The 20,610-nt window shown below is 41.9% G+C and overlaps 1 protein-coding gene across 4 annotated transcripts in view; it reads left to right on the top strand.

Moving 5' to 3' along the window:
* Positions 1 to 20,610, top strand: part of LOC110531873 (cGMP-specific 3',5'-cyclic phosphodiesterase) — an 89,868-nt gene that overhangs the window by 32,511 nt on the left and 36,747 nt on the right. For 3 of the 4 annotated variants that reach the window (XM_036987765.1, XM_036987763.1, XM_036987762.1), the window contains exons 3-8: positions 1,321 to 1,494; positions 9,432 to 9,521; positions 11,339 to 11,410; positions 11,503 to 11,592; positions 12,837 to 12,923; positions 13,051 to 13,188. In XM_036987765.1, the coding sequence (XP_036843660.1) occupies positions 1,321 to 1,494; positions 9,432 to 9,521; positions 11,339 to 11,410; positions 11,503 to 11,592; positions 12,837 to 12,923; positions 13,051 to 13,188 (651 nt within the window). The remainder of the gene's footprint in view (positions 1 to 1,320; positions 1,495 to 9,431; positions 9,522 to 11,338; positions 11,411 to 11,502; positions 11,593 to 12,836; positions 12,924 to 13,050; positions 13,189 to 20,610) is intronic. The other variant, XM_036987764.1, reaches the window with a different exon arrangement.

The following is a 20,610-nucleotide window of genomic DNA, read 5'->3' as shown; positions in this document are numbered from 1 at the left end:
CGTCCTCCAGCCTATCAGAGCTCTTGCAGCATGAACTGACATGTTGTCCACCCAATCAAAGGATCAAGAGAGTGAAATACAATAGTTGAACAGTTTTGAACAAGTTAATTCCTTCCAAAATGAAGGAGAAGTAAGAGAAGCAGTTTCACTTACTTAGCTAGCAAATACACCTAGGTAGTTTAGCCTACTGAAACACCCTGCTCAAACAGAGGGATGCTATGTTAACTAGCTGGATATGACTTTCCAACAAGGTATGCTTTTGGTATTACTAATTTATTGCCACCGGGGCCACGCCGGTGTAACTGCTTACTGACTATACACTGTAACAATACTACATGATTGTAGCAGGTTTACTAACACGTTTGTTTTATTAGCTATGCTGACTATGACGTTACTTTAGCTAATATGGTGACAACGATGTAGGCTGTGTGTAGCGGTTTGGCATGAAAATGTTTTTTCACCTGGTCACATACAGCTGATGTGTTGTGCATTGAAGTCCACAAGCGAAGGGAAGAGGTGAGAGGAGGAGAGATGCGAGAACGGATACAACGTGGCTGCTATGAAAGGGAACAGTGTTTACGCGTGATCAGGGGTGTATTCATTCTGCCAATTCTGTTGAAAAACGTTTCTTAAACGGAACAAAACGGGGAATTAACACACCTGAATTTGTCCAATAGAAGCTCTTGTTTGCAACTGTTGTACTAATGATTACACCCTATGTCAGCTAGATGCAGGCAAGAGTGTAAAAGGCAGTATTAAATGCCACTGTCTGTCCATGTGTCACTGTCTGTCACCTCATATTTTCCTCTCAACCTGTGTGCACCTAAGTTGTAAACTTTCATTCATACGCTAGGTTTAGGCAACCTCATGATGGGTATAGGGAACATTTTGTAGCCTAAACCTATCGCTGTTACATTGAACTGGGTGAATAGAATATGAATGACAGCCATCCAATATGCTGTAATAGAAATAAAACTCACCCTCCCTCATCTTTAACGGCACTTACCGCCACTGGCGTGTTGAAACAATTTCAAGTCGGGAAGGTTAAAACCGCCCTCAGACTTAGGAAGATGTAGCTTCCCTTTTTCCCTTTTTATTCTATGAATTTGATTTGCTGAATATCTTTGAATTCCTGTCTAATCCTTATCTAATTATACAACCGTATCAGGTAGAAATGGTAACATTTCCATGCAAATTAACAGTAAAGTATCATATCAAATCATGGATGTAGTGTAAACTGTGGAGCATTTTGCACAGTTTCTTCCTGTAGAATCTCGATAGGTATGACCTCACTTCTGTTCCTTGTTTTGTGAATCCCAGGTGGGCGAGGACAGCTCCAACAGGAAGTTCCTGGTGAGCAGGCTGTTTGATGTGGCCGAGGGCTCCACACTGGAGGAGGTGTCCAATAGCTGCATCCGCCTGGAGTGGAACAAGGGAATTGTGGGTCACGTGGCGGCCACGGGCCAGCCCCTCAACATCAAGAATGCTTACGAGGTGAGACTTTTTTTTATTTTTTTATTTAACCTTTATTTAACTAGGCAAGTCAGTTAAGAACAAATTCTTATTTTACAATGACGGCCTACCCCGGCCAAACCCTCCCCTAACCCGGACTACTCTGGGCCAATTGAGCGCCGCCCTATGGGTCTCCCGATCATGGCCAGTTGTGATACAGCCCGGGATTGAACCAGGGTCTGTAGTGACGCTTCAAGCACTGATATGCAGGAGACGGAGCCTTTCTTTCCTCGTTTTTTGGTAGTCTCAATCTCCTTTTTATTTTCCTTCTTGGGTCAGGCTTTAATTTACTGTACGATTTCAGCTGGTACTTACTAAAACATTATGCGTTTAAAAGCGGTAATTTATGGAGCCTGTTTCAATGAATCAAGAAACCCAAAGGTAGTTTTCACAGTAGGTAATTGAATGATTATTACAACATATTCCCGTGTACATTCTAAGTACTACCTAGGTAATGCAGTAGCGAACTGTAAAATAAAGGGTAATGCTCTTTTGACCTCCTTTTTTTGCAGCCTCCCTTGTTTCTCTGCTGCTTGTCAGGTAATATGGACACCCGGTGGGATCATGATGATGAATATAATGAGGATGTTGGGTGTGTGTGTTTTGAATCAGGCCACTGTTTGTGGCGGGGAGTATGTGTCTTTGCTGTCGGAGTGCAGGACCTGAGAGTGACTGGCCAAGCATAAACCACAGAGCGGGAGGGAGAGAGGGAGGGAGGGAGAGAGGGAAGAGGGAGGAGAGGGAGGGGTAGAGAGGGAGGGGGGGAGAGGGAGGGAGGGAGGGAGAGAGAATTTAAAAAGATCAAAAACGATCACGTGGGTCAAAAAGTACATCACTGGATTGAAGGACACACATTCAACCCCTCTCACACACACGCTTAAAGTGAAATACTCACAAAAATCAGTGCGAGTTGACCTTTTACGTAAGGGCCCAGACATGCCTCACTCATGACACGTCGTCCCTTGACAGTTTGAATATATCGATCCTGTTGGGTATTGTTTTACAAGACGTATCACTTTCTTGCTGCAATCAATAATCAAACCGTCTTGACCTTTCAACCTGTCATTACCAAGGCAGTCTAAGATGGTCTGTCATGAGTATATACAGTATAGTAAAGGTAGTAACGCTGTAATGATCTGTAATGATTAAAGGTCGTAGTATCAGTCTTGGCCCAGTTACAATGTCATGGCCCCTGGAGACCATGCCGGATTTTAACCTTTGACCCACATAGTGATGTCACTGCACAGGGCCTAAAACAGGGCTCAGCTTTCCTTGTTGTCTCTCAGCCATGGAAATTACACGGTTGTGCTGAGTGTGTGTATAGTGTGCGTGCGTGCATGTGTGTGTCCTTCAGCTGCAAGTGGCCACTGTTCTACTCCATTTTTACCTTGCTGTCACATATACATTAAGAGCAGGATTGTAGACATACAGTATGCGTTTGACTACATACATGGTGCGTGTATCTACTCACACCGCAGCAGGACCAGAGGTCTTCCTGACCTGATCCCCCTCTCTAGGACAGTGGTTTCCAACCTTTTTTAACCCCTTTAAGTACCCCCTGTAAATAGGCCAAGTACCCCCAGGGGTCCTAGTGCCCCTGGTTGGGAACGACTGCTCTAGGAGATGTAAACTTATCGGTGTTCTCCCAGTAGGGTCCCAGCTCTGTCAATTGGTGGAGAGGGAGATGAAAGCCAGAGTCTGTAAGGAGGACAGGATGTGTAATGTGAAGAGCTCACACACACACACACACACACACACACACACACACACACGCACACACACACACTCAGTCAGACCCCCTGTGGAGGAAGTATGTCTTTGAAAGAGAATGCAGATGTTTGAGAGAGAAGAAGAGTGTTCTTTCTTCTTTGTGTACATGTCCATGTCTACTCACATGCAATTTCATGTGACATCACTCTACCTTACCCCTGATTAGCTAGCTGCTACGCAATCATCTGGTTGCCGGCCAACAGTGTTCAGACTGACGACGATGACTTTATTGGTGATATTTATAGCACTTAATTTTGATGAAGTGGCCGGGTGTTTTCCTAAACAAGCCTACAGGGACCTAGACTGGAGGAGAGGGAGGGAGAGAGAAGAAGAGATAAATTAGAAGAGACAGAGCGAGGAAGAGACAAAGACAGCGAGAGAGAGAGAGCCCGTGGCTTCTTGTCGACGCACCTGTGTCCAATTAGTTTGTTAATCCGGCACCTGTGTCCAATTAGTTTGTTAATCCGGTATGGACAGAGGAGAGGAGGTGTGTGTGTGTGTGTGTGTGTGTGTGTGTGTGTGTGTGTGTGTGTGTGTGTGTGTGTGTGCATCCATGTTTGTGTGTGTGTGTCTGTTAGCAAAACAAGCCACCAGCTGGGTCCATAGAACCTGATACGGGACCTGCGTTATGCTTTCAGGAAGTGCATCTGCGTCACTCTGCATGGAGGTAGCTCCTACCTAGGGAATTCCTAGCTCTCTGATTGGCTCGTTAAGCCCCAGTTTGGGCAGTTGGGACGGCATTCAAATTGGTGGTGAAACCTGGGCACTCTGTGGGGAGAGTGGTTGGCAACCGCACAGGCCAGACCCATATGTGGAATTTACAGGGAGGTTTTCTTATCAATACCCCTACAGTGTTGTCTCTAGAACAGTGGTCACTTTTACACTGAAATAATATATGGTCCCATGTTTCATGAGCTGAAATAAAATATATGCATAAAAAGCTTATTTCTCTAAAATGTTGTGCCCAAATTTGTTTGCATCCCTGTTAGTGAGCATTTCTTATTTTCCAAGATAATCCATCCACCTGACTGGTGTGGTATATCAAGAAGCTGATTAAACATTATGATAATTACACAGGTGCACCTTGTGCTGGGGACAATAAAAGGCCACTCTAAAATGTGCAGATTTGTCACACAACATAATGCCACAGATGTCTCAAGTTTTGAGGGAGTGTACAATTGGCATGCTGACTGCAGGAATGTCCACCAGAGCTGTTGACAGAGAATTGAATGTTAATTTCTCACCCACAGACCATGTGTATGGCATCATGTGGGCGAGCGGTTTGCTGATGTCAACATTGGGAACAGAGTGACTCATAGTGGTGGTGGGGTTATGGTATGGGCAGGCATAAGCTACGGACAATGAACACAATTGCATTTTATCGATGGCAATTTGAATGCACAGAGATCCTGAGGCCCATTGTCGTGCCATTCACCCACCACCATCACCTCATGTTTCAACATGATAATGCTGTACACATTTCCTGGAAGCTGAAAATATCTCAATACTCACTAGACAGCTCAACCTTTGAACATATTTGGAATGCTCTGGATTGACGTGTAGGCCAGCGTGTTCCGGTTCCCGCCAATATCCAGCAACATCGCACAGCCATTGAAGAGGAGTGGGGACTACATTCCCCAGGCCATAATCAACAGCCTGATCATCACTATGAAAAGGAGATGTGTCGCGCTGCATGAGGCAAATGGTGGTCACAGACACGGACTGGTTTTCTGATCCACTCCACTGCCTTTTATTTTAGATATCTGCGACCAGTCATATGAAATCCATAGAATAGGGCCTAAGGAATGTATTTCAATTGGCTGATTTCCTTATATGAACTGTATCTCAATCAAATCTTTGAAATTGTTGCGTAATGCATTTATAGTTTTGTTCAGTATATTTCAACGATTTCTGTGACCAACGTAAGTTATACACTAATGACCGACGTAGGTAATATTGACTCCGAGATAGAACTATTCAAAAAATCATAGCCACAATCATAGCAAAAACAAAACTTTTCTCTTGTTAAAATATCATCAGTTATATAAATTACTTTAGAATTCAAATAACCAAGGCAGATTATTATTTTCAGGAAAAGTCTGCCTCCAAAGATTTGGTCTGGCTCAAGCCATTATATTCTCAATCTCTCTAATCTCATAGAGATTTTGGCCTGCAATCAAAAGGTGTCTCAGAGTACGAGTGCTGATCTAAGTTACTGTATATTATCATATTCCTTTTTATTTAAATGGCAAAAAAAATGATCCTATATCGGCACTCCTAGTTTGAGACTCTTGAAGACCTAGGTCTGAAATTCTAGTTGATTAGGAGTTCCTCTGTTTAAAGGCGTGTCCAGTGTTAGAGGAAAAGAAATGACTCATTTGGGAAAGAGAGAGCAGTTGATTTGGTCCTTGTTTATGTGGGTTGGAGGTTAGAATGGAATTTATATGGGAATTGGAAAGTGGGTGTTTTATGAAATCAGTATAATGTTCATTGTTTCGTCATAAAATGTATCAGTGCGTGTATTAGGCATCTGAGGTGTGCTCGTACATGTGCACACACCATCTAGAAAGAAAGGTCACGGTGTGGGTGGTCGCAGAGCCACAAGGAGAGGGTACTTCAGGACATCCATCCACTCTGGATGCATCCCAAATGACTCCCTATTCCTTATATGAAATCCTACTTTTGACCGTAGCCCTATGGGCCCTGTGTAAAATGAGTGCACTATATAGGGAGTAGGGTGTCATGTGGGACTCAGCCTCTGTCTCACCAAATAGGGATCCAGAACAGTGGTCTGGTCATTCTCACAGTAAAGGGAAAATGTGGTGGTTATTCCTTTAAGTCTAGTCAATTGTCTAGAATGTCCATGTGTTTCTAGGCCCATACTCACAAAGGGGAAATTCAGACCTGAGTTACGCGCGCGTAAATGGAACATTATTCAATTTTTATGCACTTTTCTCTCTATGCGTATTCTGACCTTGGGGGAAATGCCGGTGCCAGCAAGGTACACGTTTTAGAGTGGCGATCAAAGAAATGGAGGTGTGTCTACAGATACGCCATATTCTGACCTAATAATTCCACCACCTTTACACACGAGGAAACCATGAATAAGGTTGAGCAAACCTACCGGTTCCAAGTGAAAAAAAAGCATCTCATTAATTGTTTTCTGATAGACATAAGAGCATTCTCCGTGAAATTTGATTTATAAATTGATATGATAAGAGATTTTTTTTAAATTATGTTACAGCCTGAATTTAAAATGGTTTAAATTGAGATTTGTTGTCACTGGCCTACACACAATAGCTCATAATGTCAAAGTGAAATTATGTTTTTCTAAATTTTAACAAATTAATTTAAAAATAAGTTTTCAACCCCTTTGTTATGGCAAGCCTACATTAGTTCGGTAGTAAAAATGTGCTTAACAAGTCACGTAATAAGTTGCATAGACTCTGTATGAAATAATAGTGTTTAGCAGGATTTTTGAATGACTACCTCATCTCTGTAACCCACAGATATACAATTATTTGTAAACACAGATTTAACCACAAAGACCAGGAAGGTTTTACAATGCCTAGCAAAGAAGGGCACCTATTGGTAGATGGGTAAAAAAAAAGCACACATTGAATATCCCTTTGAGCATGGTGAAGTTATTCATTACACTTTGGATGGTGCATCAATACACCCAGTCACTACAAAAATACAGGCGTCCTAACTAACTCAGTTGCTGGAGAAGAAGGGAACCACTCAGAGATTTCACCATGAGGCAAATGGTGACTTTAAAACAGTTACAGAGTTTGACATATACATATATTCCAAACTATGCATTCTGTTTGCAACAAGGCCCTAAAGTAACATTGCACAAAATGTGGCAAGTGACACATTTTTTTGTCCTGAATACAAAGTGTTATGTTTGGGGCAAATCCAATACCACACATTACTGAGTACCACGCTCCATATTTTCAAACATAATGGTGGCTGCATCATGTTATGGGTATGATTGTAATCCTTAATGACTGGAGAGTTTTCAGGATAAAAAATAAAGGAATGGAGCTTAGCACAGGCAAAATCCTAGAGGAAAACCTGGGAAATGAATTCACCTTTCCGCAGGACAATAACCTAAATCACAAGGCCAATTCTACACTGGAGTTGCTTACCAAGAAGATAGTGAATGTTCCTGAGTGTCCAAGTTACAGTTTTTATATAAATCTACTTGAAAATCTATGGCAATATCTGAAAATGGTTGCTAGCAATGATCAACAACCCATTTGACTGAGCTTGAAGAATTTTGAGAAGAATAATGGGCAAATGTTGTACAATTCAGGTGTAGAAAGCTCTTAGAGACTTACCAAGAAAGACTCATGGCTGTAATCGCTTCCAAAGGTTCTACAAAGTATTGACTTAGAGTTGTGAATACTTATGTAAATGAGATATTTCTATATATAATTTTCAATAAATTAGCAAACATTTCTAAAAAAATATATGTTTTAACTTTGCCATTATGGGGTATTGTGTGTAGATGGTCTTTTTTTAAATCTGTTCTGAATTCAGGCTGTAACACAACAAAATGTGGAATAAGTCAAGAGGTATGAATACGTTCTGAAGGGACTGTAGGTATAATGTCGGCTAAATTACAATTGTTTCAGATCTATTTTACCTTATGATCGAGGAGATGAATGTGAAACCAGTCATATGGCAGGAAACGGAAACGTATATCAACATGACTGTTAGGGCTGTTTATGCCCCTTTCCCACAGTGAAGTAGTGTGCCGCTATGCCGAATTGTAATCGTATGACCTTATAACTTGAAGGGATAAAATATGGAGACACAAGCCAAATTGGATGACAAAGGCAAAGGGCCACTCCAAATGTAACCTTTGTGTTCTCTAGGATGTTTTAATCGTGTGCCCCAACTTTTCCTGTTTCTTTCAATTTGTAGGCTATAGCCTATGTTAATAAATATTGTTAGCCACTATCGATAGCAACTGTAAGTCACAACATGGTATATTTAACTGCCAATTCAGTGTTCATTCCCTTCCCTGCATTGGTATTATTCCATTCCATTGTTTGATTTAGCCGACCTTTATTTATGTCCTCTGTAAACGCTGTTACATCATTTTGGTTGTGGCTGAGGGTCAAGTAATTGTGGAGGGTGTTTAATGAAGACCAAATACAAATTGTAGTAAAAAATAAGAAGAAATTGGGACATGCAGGGTTATTAAATCATGATGGAGCTTATTATGGAGCTTATTATGGAGCTTATTATGGAGCATATTATGGAGCTTATTATGGAGCTTATTATGGAGCTTATTATGGAGCATATTATGGAGCATATTATGGAGCTTATTATGGAGCTTATTATGGAGCTCAGACCGTTACTTAGAACTTGCTATCACACAGTTCCGTGATCAGTGAGGGCCCTGAGCAAGGCAGTTAACCCACTGTTCTCCGGGCGCCGAACTGTCCCCCCTGCACCTTTCTGATTCAGAGGGGTTGGGTTAAATGCGGAAGACACATTTCAGTCGAAGGCATTCAGTTGTACAACTGACTAGGTATCCCCCCTTTCCGATTACGGTATACGTATTATATCATACTACGCTATACTATTCTCCATATTCTCATTTATATTGTAGGCTAAACTACTTCCAACGCTTACATTGATGAACTTTAATGTGGCAACTTTCAGAATGAATCAAAACACCTTTTTTTTCATTCATGCGTAGAGGCTCTCTTTTTCCATGATGTAGGATTCATGATTATTCCCCTAATCACAAAATCATGTCTACAATCAGAGGTTTAAAATCTACCCATGGGTTCTGAGACGGAGACAGATAGGCAAATGCTTTCATGGCTATCTTTCTATATTCCGAACGCATTCTCTATAGTCTACATTCAAGTCTTGTGCTGATCAAATTCAAATTAAGGGTACACCACATTTGCTTTAGAGAAATAAAACAGAAAAAAATGAGTTGAACAAAAAACCGCCCCGAAGTGTCTCAGGGCTGATCTAGGATCGGTTTGACCATTTAAATCATAATGAATAAGAGCGGGGGACCTGATCCTAGGTCAGCGCTCCTACTTACGAGATGCTTTGTGATTACATGTCTGGTCATGTTGAATGAGATTGTAATTCATACTGTTTGTATCTCATCACAGGACCCCAGGTTCAATGCAGAGGTGGATCAGATTACAGGCTACAAGACCCAGAGCATCCTGTGTCTGCCCATCAAGAACCATAGAGAAGAGGTGAGACACAATTGACTGTGAAAGTAGCCGCCCCTTTACGCTTTACTTCCGGGTCATGCCCTGTGCGGTTTTGAATGGGCTTCAAGGGAGACTATGTGAATACTTCAGAAAGTACTCACACCCCCTTGACTTATTCTACTTGTTTTTTATGTTACAGCCTGAATTTAAAACGGTTTATATTGAGATTTGTTGTCACCGGCCGACACACAATAGAGCTCATAATGTCAAGGTGAAATTGTTTTAACAAATTAATTAAAAAATTAAAACTTGAAATGTCTTGCGTCAATACGTTTTCAACCCCTTTTGTTGTGTGTGTCAAGGCTAAATTAGTTCAGGAGTGAAAATGTGCTTAACAAGTCACATAATAAGTTGCATGGACTCACGCTGTGTGCAGTAATAGTGTTTAACATTATTTTGAATGACTTTCTCATCTCTGTACCTCACATATTATCTGTAAGGTCCCTCAGTCGAGCAGTGAATTTCAAACACATTCAACCACAAAGACCAGGGAAGTTTTCCAATGACTAGCAATGAAGGACACCTATTGGTAGCTGATATTGAATATCCCTTTGAGCACAGTGAAGTTATTAAATATACTTTGGATGGTGTATAAATACACCCAGTCACTGCAAAGATACAGGCGTCCTTCCTAACTCAGTTGTGAGAGGAAGGAAACCGCTGAGGGATTTCACCATGAGGCCAATGGTGACTTTAAAACATTTAAAGAGTTTAATGGCTGTGATAGGAGAAAACTGAGGATGGATCAACAACATTTTAGTTTCTCCACAATACTAACCGAAAAAAGAAGGAAGCCCGTACAGAATAAAAATATTCCAATACATGCATCGTTTTTGCAACATGGCCCTTAAAGTAATACTGCAAAAAATGTGTCAAAGCAATTACATTTTTGTTCTGAATACCTAGTGTTATGTTTGGAGCAAATACAATCACATTACTGAGTACCACTCTCGATATTTTCAAGCATAGTGGTGGCTGCATCATGTTATGGGTATGCTTGAAATTGTTAAGGACTGGGGAGTTTTTCAGGATAAAAAATGTACTGAATGGAGCTTAGCACAGGCAAAATCCTAGAGGAAAACTGATTCAGTCTTTCCACCATACATTGGGAGATTAATTCACCATTCAGTAGGACAATAACCTATAACACACAGCCAAATCTACACTGGAGTTGCTTACCAAGAAGACAGTGAATGTTCATGAGTGGCTGAATTACAGTTGTGACTTAAGTCTATGTTAAAATGTATGGCAAGTCCTGAAAATGGTTGTCTAGCTAGCACTGATCAATGACCAATTTGACTGAGCTTGAAGAATTTTGAAATTAATAATGGGAAAGTGTTGCACAATCCAGGTGTGAAAAGCTCTTAGAGTCTTACCCAGAAAGACACACAGCTGTAATCGCTGTCAAAGGTGATTCTAACATTGACTCAGTGTTATTTTATATATATATTGTTTTACAAATGTTAGAATTTTTCTTCCACTTTGACATTGCAGAGTATGTTGTGTAAATCATTGGCAAATATTGACAATTTAATCCATTTTAATCCCACTTGTAACACAACAGAATGTGGAAAAAGTCAAGGGTTGTGAATGCTTTCTGAAGGCACTTTACATCAGAGTTTACAATTGAGCAATTGAGGTCAGATAGAAATCATTTCATTTTTTTGCTCCTGTTCATCTTTCTGTTTTCTACTCTTTGTAGTTGTGGCTCTGCGTTTTGATGGATGCTCGCTCACCTTGCGTGTGTTTGATCTACTTCTCTCCTCTCTATTCCCCCTCTCTTCTCTTTGGTCTGCCAGGTGGTAGGAGTGGCTCAGGCCATCAACAAGAAGTGTGGAGAGAACGGTACTTTCACTGAACAGGATGAAAAGGTACTGGGGAGAAAGACACTGGTGTTCAAAGCTCTCTTTCTCTGTAAATGCCATGCTCTGAATCAAGCTCATAGTCTTGATTTCCCTGACAGGACTTCTCTGCCTACCTGGCCTTCTCCGGGATCGTCCTACACAACGCCCAGCTCTACGAGACGTCCCAGCTGGAAAACCGACGCAATCAGGTATGTTGCTGTGAGTGGATTCTTATGTTCTCAAAGTGTGTGTGTGTGTGTGTGAGTGTGTTTGTGTATGTGTGTGTACGTGCGTGCATATGTAACAACCTCTCACAGTCTCACTGCAGAATAAGACATTCTCCAAACGTCAAATTTCAAAGTGTTTTTGTTGCTCCTGCTGCTCTGTATCGTTCCTTTTTGCCAAACGTCAAATTTAGAAGTTAAATGTTATGTTTAGGCACTCAATCCGAAAGGTTAAGGTAAGGTTTAAGGTTTGGGATAGGGTTAAAACATTAACTTTAGGCACTCAATCCAAAAGGATAAGGGTTAAAGTTTGGGATAGTGTAATAATAATACAAATAAAAACACTGTGCCCATGACTGGGATTGAATACGCAACTTTCTGATCCTGAGATAATACCCAACCATCGCCCCTGTTTACAACACCCTAGCAAAACCCAAGTCTACTTCATGGTAATAGTGCTCACTATTTCCGCTAGTGGAAGCTAGCAAAACCCAAGCCTAGTTCATGGTAATAGTGCTCACAATTTCCCCTAGTGGAAGCTAGCAAAACCCAAGCCTAGTTAATGGTAATAGTGCTCACTATTGCCCCTAGTGGAAGCTAGCAAAACCCAAGTCTACTTCATGGTAATAGTGCTCACTATTGCCCCTTCTGGAAGCTAGCAAAATTCAAGCCTACTTCATGGTAATAGTGTTCACTATTGCCCCTATTGGAAGCTAGCAAAACCCAAGCCTACATCATGGTAATAGTGCTCACTATTGCCCCTAGTGGAAGCTAGCAAAACCAATGTCTACTTCATGGTAATAGTGCTCCCTATTGCCCCTAGTGGAAGCTAGCAAAACCCAAGTCTACTTCATGGTAATAGTGCTCAGTATTTCCCCTAGTGAAAGCTAGCAAAACCCAAGCCTACTTCATGGTAATAGTGCTCACTATTTCCCCTAGTGGAAGCTAGCAAAACCCAAGTCTACTTCATGGTAATAGTGCTCACTATTGCCCCTATTGGAAGCTAGCAAAACCCAAGCCTACTTCATGGTAATAGTGCTCACTATTGCCCCTATTGGAAGCTAGCAAAACCCAAGCCTACTTCATGGTAATAGTGCTCACGATTGCCCCTAGTGGAAGCTAGCAAAACCCAAGCCTACTTCATGGTAATAGTGCTCTCTATTGCCCCTAGTGGAAGCTAGCAAAACCCAAGCCTACTTCATGGTAATAGTGCTCTCTATTGCCCCTAGTGGAAGGTTTTGACGGCATTTCTCAACGTCCTCAGGAGATGGATAGACATGCAATTTCTGGAACAATCTCCCTGGCATATGCGAAAGGTGTGTGTGGGTGTGTTACCATGCTTTCTTGTGAGTGTGTGTTCGTGTGTTTGTGTATAAGTATGTGGGTGAGTGTTCATGCTGTCATATGTTTGTGTGTGTTAGTGGTTTACTCTGTCTCCCCCAGGTGCTGTTGGACCTGGCCAGTCTGATCTTGGAGGAGCAGCAGTCTCTCGAGGTGTTACTGAGGAAGATAGCAGGCACCATCCTCTCCTTTATGCAGGCCCAGGGCTGCACTGTCTTCATAGCTGATGGAGACTCTATGGTGGGTTCACACGTGCACACACACACACTCACTCACACACTCACTCACTCACTCACTCACTCACTCACTCACTCACTCACTCACTCACTCACTCACTCACATACATGCTTGCCAGGGCAGTACACAGAACTTTCAGGGGGCAGGTGCGCAAAATGTAAAAAAATAATTAATATCTCGAAATTCATAACATAACTGATTGCTTCTGTAGCTAAGATTGGACCATTCTTGAGCATAGGCCTATTTATTTCTCTAACAACACTCATCCCAAATTGTAAGCAAGCTACACAGTGCCTCCTAAAGACATGATTGACATCGGGAAAAGGGGGTAGGCTGATCAATGGTGTTAAATCTGCTAGTTAATATTTAGATTGTGATTTATCTCCAATGCTCTTAAATATTAACTTAATAATATAGTATTCTTAATCTTCTAACTCATGATATATGGCTGGCTAGTTGCTTGTGTGGTTGCTTGTTTTAGTAAATGATGGTTAGTTAGAGTCTAGACTACCTGTGGTGCTGCTGCTCTGATGTGCAACTCCCGACTGAAGAAGGGATGGAGTCGGAGGGTCGTTGATTCAGCCGCTCCTCTCTATGTCTGCAAGTATCAGCCAACCAGACCCAAAATGGATTATGTAAATCAAGTGTTATCAAGTGTTAATAAAATGCTATGCTGCTGTGGCAGCACTGTGGATATTTCAACTAGGGAGCTTGCTACACACACTCGACCAGTGACCACGTCTCAATACATGTTTGGATACCGGGCGCATGCAATCTCCGTACAGGGCAGTCTCCGTACAGGGCAGTCTCCGTACAGGGCTTCCTCCGTACAGTGCTTCCTCCGTACAGGGCTTCCTCCGTACAGGGCAGTCTCCGTACAGGGCAGTCTCCGTACAGGGCAGTCTCCGTACAGGGCTTCCTCCGTACAGGGCTTCCTCCGTACAGGGCTTCCTCTGTACAGGGCAGTCTACGTACAGGGCAGTCTACGTACAGGGCTTCCTCCGTACAGGGCAGTCTACGTACAGGGCAGTCTACGTACAGGGCAGTCTACGTACAGGGAAGTCTACATACAGGGCAGTCTACATACAGGGCAGACTGGGAAAAACTTGACAATGTCACAACGACTTAAGGGCACTGGGTTCAGACTAACAATGACCCCAAAAAAGGAAGAAAACACCCAAAAGACCACTTGGCGAGTTGTAAGGCAAAGGGACAGGTGCTCGGGCACAGGTAGACCCGTATCTGTGCAGGTGCCTGATGCTTGCACGTGCACACACATTCAAAGAGACAAAAGAGAGAATGAATGGAGGTGCCACAGAATGACAGAAAGAGAGAAATAAGGAGATGAATGCCTTGATTGACACTGGGTAGGCGGAGAGGGCAGCGCAGTCCACCTTGTTCACAGTTTCATGGTGAGCGAGAGAACAATTATAAAAGAGAGAGAAAGACAGGAATGATCAAAGAGAAAATGGAAGAGATTGTATTGACAGTGAATATACATGTCTCGGGCGAGGAGAGAATAACTACAGGACTTCCACAGTATTCTATAGAGACCTATTCTGTTCTGTATTCCTCTTGTGTAGCTCCAGCCTTGAATACCTTTTGAGGTTTTCTATTCAGACAGCCCATTGACAACACAGCAATCTTCAATATCGTTGGTATGAATGATGATGCTTAATCAAGGGAGAGTTCAAAATAATTCCCATTCATTTCGGGATCAAGGTCTATGGATTTCCCCTAGGCCTACTCTATTGAATTTTCAATACAGACTGCATGGAATTTGGACTGAGCTCGGCCACTTTTGTACGAAAACATTGAACATAATTATATTTTGGGTTCAACTATCCCAGACAGCATCCATTGAGAGGCCCTCAGCATTTAGCCGAGTACTTGCGATGCAATCAGCATTAACAATTGAAGGCTGTTTTGTTCCCTTGTTAGTGGGGGAAATATGAAATGCCATTGTAATAGAGAAAATGAATGACTGCATTGAGCCCAGTCCACTAGAAGTGCTTGTTTGTGTTCTTTCTGCCTCCTATGGTTATGAGAGAAACGGAACTGAATGGGACTTGGCCTGTCTGTTCAGATCTAAACTGCAACTAGTACATAGAGTAATATGACTGCTGGTGGCTATGGAAACTAGTACATAGAGTAATATGACTGCTGGTGGCTATGGAAACTAGTACATAGAGTAATATGACTGCTGGTGGCTATGGAAACTAGTACATAGAGTAATATGACTGCTGATGGCTATGGAAACTAGTACATAGAGTAATATGACTGCTGGTGGCTATGGAAACTAGTACATAGAGTAATATGACTGCTGGTGGCTATGGAAACTAGTACACAGAGTAATATGACTGCTGATGGCTATGGAAACTAGTACATAGAGTAATATGACTGCTGGTGGCTATGGAAACTAGTACATAGAGTAATATGACTGCTGGTGGCTATGGAAACTAGTACATAGAGTAATATGACTGCTGATGGCTATGGAAACTAGTACATAGAGTAATATGACTGCTGGTGGCTATGGAAACTAGTACATAGAGTAATATGACTGCTGGTGGCTATGGAAACTAGTACATAGAGTAATATGACTGCTGGTGACTGCGGAAACTAGTACACAGAGTAATATGACTGCTGGTGGCTATGGAAACTAGTACATAGAGTAATATGACTGCTGGTGGCTATGGAAACTAGTACATAGAGTAATATGACTGCTGGTGACTATGGAAACTAGCACATATTAATATGACTGCTGGTGACTATGGACACTAGTACATAGAGTAATATGACTGCTGGTGGCTATGGAAACTAGTACATAGAGTAATATGACTGCTGATGGCTATGGAAACTAGTACATAGAGTAATATGACTGCTGGTGACTACGGAAACTAGTACACAGAGTAATATGACTGCTGGTGGCTATGGAAACTAGTACATAGAGTAATATGACTTCTGATGGCTTTGGAAACTAGTACATAGAGTAATATGACTGCTGATGGCTTTGGAAACTAGTACATAGAGTAATATGACTGCTGGTGACTATGGAAACTAGTACATAGAGTAATATGACTGCTGATGGCTATGGAAACTAGTACATAGAGTAATATGACTGCTGGTGGCTATGGAAACTAGTACATAGAGTAATATGACTGCTGGTGACTATGGAAACTAGTACATAGAGTAATATGACTGCTGGTGGCTATGGAAACTAGTACATAGAGTAATATGACTGCTGGTGGCTGTGGAAACTAGTACATAGAGTAATATGACTGCTGGTGGCTATGGAAACTAGTACATAGAGTAATATGACTGCTGGTGGCTATGGAAGCTAGTACATAGAGTAATATGACTGCTGGTGGCTATGGAAACTAGTACATAGAGTAATATGACTGCTGGTGGCTATGGAAACTAGTACATAGAGTAATATGACTGCTGGTGGCTATGGAAACTAGTACATAGAGTAATATGACTGCTGGTGGCTGTGGAAACTAGTACATAGAGTAATATGACTGCTGGTGGCTGTGGAAACTAGTACATAGAGTAATATGACTGCTGGTGACTATGGAAACTAGTACATAGAGTAATATGACTGCTGATGACTATGGAAACTAGTACATAGAGTAATATGACTTCTGATGGCTATGGAAACTAGTACATAGAGTAATATGACTGCTGGTGGCTATGGAAACTAGTACATAGAGTAATATGACTGCTGGTGGCTATGGAAACTAGTACATAGAGTAATATGACTGCTGGTGGCTATGGAAACTAGTACATAGAGTAATATGACTGCTGGTGACTATGGAAACTAGTACATAGAGTAATATGACTGCTGGTGGCTATGGAAACTAGTACACAGAGTAATATGACTGCTGGTGACTATGGAAACTAGTACATAGAGTAATATGACTTCTGATGGCTATCGAAACTAGTACATAGAGTAATATGACTGCTGATGGCTATGGAAACTAGTACACAGAGTAATATGACTGCTGGTGACTACGGAAACTAGTACATAGAGTAATATGACTGCTGGTGGCTATGGAAACTAGTACATAGAGTAATATGACTGCTGGTGACTACGGAAACTAGTACATAGAGTAATATGACTGCTGGTGGCTATGGAAACTAGTACATAGAGTAATATGACTGCTGGTGGCTATGGAAACTAGTACATAGAGTAATATGACTTCTGGTGGCTATGGAAACTAGTACACAGAGTAATATGACTGCTGGTGGCTATGGAAACTAGTACATAGAGTAATATGACTGCTGGTGGCTATGGAAACTAGCACATATTAATATGACTGCTGGTGACTATGGAAACTAGTACATAGAGTAATATGACTGCTGGTGGCTATGGAAACTAGTACATAGAGTAATATGACTGCTGGTGGCTATGGAAACTATTACATAGAATCATGTGACTGCTGGTGGCTATGGAAACTAGTACATAGAGTAATATGACTGCTGGTGGCTGTGGAAACTAGTACATAGAATCATGTGACTGCTGGTGGCTATGGAAACTAGTACATAGAGTAATATGACTGCTGGTGGCTATGGAAACTAGTACATAGAATCATGTGACTGCTGGTGGCTATGGAAAATAGTACATAGAGTAATATGACTGCTGGTGGCTATGGAAACTAGTACATAGAATCATGTGACTCCTGGTGGCTATGGAAACTGGTACATAGAGTAATTTGACTGCTGGTGGCTATGGAAACAATTACATAGATAGTATGACTGTTGGTGGCTATGGAAACTAGTACATAGAGTAATATGACTGCTGGTGACTATGGAAACTATACATAGAGTAATATGACTGCTGGTGGCTATGGAAACTAGTACATAGAGTATTATGACTGCTGGTGGCTATGGAAACTAGTACATAGAGTAATATGACTGCTGGTGGCTATGGAAACTAGTACATAGAATCATGTGACTGCTGGTGGCTATGGAAACTAGTACATATTAATATGACTGCTGGTGGCTATGGAAACTAGTACATAGAATCATGTGACTGCTGGTGGCTATGGAAACTAGTACATAGAATCATGTGACTGCTGGTGGCTATGGAAACTAGTACATATTAATATAACTGCTGGTGGCTATGGAAACTAGTACATAGAATAATGTGACTGCTGGTGGCTATGGAAACTAGTACATATAATCATGTGACTGCTGGTGGCTATGGAAACTAGTACATAGAGTAATATGACTGCTGGTGGCTATGGAAACTATTACATAGAATCGTGTGACTGCTGGTGGCTATGGAAACTAGTACATAGAATAATGTGACTGCTGGTGGCTGTGGAAACTAGTACATAGAGTAATATGACTGCTGGTGACTATGGAAACTAGTACACAGAGTAATATGACTGCTGGTGACTATGGAAACTAGTACACAGAGTATTATGACTGCTGGTGGCTATGGAAACTAGTACATAGAGTAATATGACTGCTGGTGACTATGGAAACTAGTACATAGAGTAATATGAATGCTGGTGACTATTGAAACTAGTACATAGAGTAATATGACTGCTGGTGGCTATGGAAACTAGTACATAGAATAATGTGACTGCTGGTGGCTGTGGAAACTAGTACATAGAGTAATATGACTGCTGGTGACTATGGAAACTAGTACACAGAGTAATATGACTGCTGGTGACTACGGAAACTAGTACACAGAGTATTATGACTGCTGGTGGCTATGGAAACTAGTACATAGAGTAATATGACTGCTGGTGACTATGGAAACTAGTACATAGAGTAATATGAATGCTGGTGACTATTGAAACTAGTACATAGAGTAATATGACTGCTGGTGGCTATGGAAACTAGTACATAGAATAATGTGACTGCTGGTGGCTATGGAAAGTTACTGTACCACTACCTGCCTGTCTTGTTCTATCCTACCCCCTACCCTGTTACACAAACACAAGAATGAACATACACACACGTACACACACACACACACACACACACACACACACACACACAGGGTGGGGAAAAGGACATCCATCCACCAGCACCTTGCTCTGAAGAAGCCCAGTGTTGGGTGTCTGTAGCTGGGTGGGTGAAAGGAGAGCATCTACCTGGACTTATATTGACGCTTCTGTCTTTTAGAACAGATCCACAGGTAGAGGCACAGCCTCACTCACTGAATCACCCCCTTATTTATCCCTGCCAATCAGCCAATCACAATGCTTTTTGAGAAGCACACAAGCACAAAAACGCATGCACAACAATATCACACAAGCCAACATTCGCACTCACCCATGCTTGCACAAACACGTGCACAAACACACCCACACTCCCATTTCACCTTTCTCACACACACTCCCTTTCCCTCCACTTCAACCCTACCCCCTACCCCCCCCCCCCCCCCCCCCCCCCCCCACTCACTAAATTGGAATATGGACTTTCAGCTACGACGAGGAGTGTGATTAATTGCAGTGAGCAAGGCGGAGAGGAGAACGCTAGCCCAGAGATCTCCATTCTCTCCTCTTATGATGTGTTTATATGTTTTCTGTGAGGGAGAAAGGACTGAGTTTACTGGAGGTGGCTTGAAGCTTTCCTGTCCAAGGCGGAATGTTTTTTTGTCGAAATGAGTCAACTTCACAATCAAAAGGGGAGAAAGGGGACGTGTTCAATGCCACTGAAATAGGAGTGTGTGTGTGTGTGTGTGTGTGTGTGTGTGTGTGTGTGTGTGTGTGTGTGTGTGTGTGTGTGTGTGTGTGTGTGTGTGTGTGTGTGCGCATATCACATGTTTGTCCTGTAGACATGTGTTTGGGTGCAAGTAAGACAAACAACTGCAACTGCACAGCACGCTGTGGCCAAGACGCTAACTCCATAATATTTACCCAGCAAACGAGCAGAAATCATCTGAGCCATTAATCTTCCACAGTCGTTAGAAGCAGACCTACTCTTAATTACAGTTAGAGTAACATTTCACAGGCAGCTGTCATTGTTATTGATAACTGACAAAGATATGAGTCTGTGATCAAAAACAGACACACTTCCTAAGTCCATGTCCTATATTTTGGCTATAATGCTTATGTCCATAAACAGTCAGTATTAATAGCATATACAACAAGTATCATCCTTTAGTTGTTATTTGGATATATGAGGGTTGTGAGGGTTGTCTTATCTAAACAAGCCCAGAAAGGACACTGACCCAAGCCTTCAGGGAGGATGGTACAGTAGATAAGCTTTTTGTTGGTCAAAGATTAGAGCTTGGGCCATAAAGGTTGTTTTGTCACTGTAGCTTCATTAGTACTGCAGCAACTGGCCCAAATAGGGAGCCAGCTTGTTTTTCTTTTCTCTCTCTCTCTCTCTGTCTCTCTCTCTCTCTCTCTCTCTCTCTATTGCCTCTCTCTCTCTCTCTCTCTCTCTCTATTGCATCTCTCTCTC

Source organism: Oncorhynchus mykiss, chromosome 9 (assembly GCF_013265735.2).
Source record: "Oncorhynchus mykiss isolate Arlee chromosome 9, USDA_OmykA_1.1, whole genome shotgun sequence".
In the NCBI taxonomy this organism is placed as follows: domain Eukaryota; kingdom Metazoa; phylum Chordata; class Actinopteri; order Salmoniformes; family Salmonidae; genus Oncorhynchus; species Oncorhynchus mykiss.
Note: the sequence above shows the minus strand (reverse complement) of the source record. Positions and strands in the feature narration are given on the sequence as shown.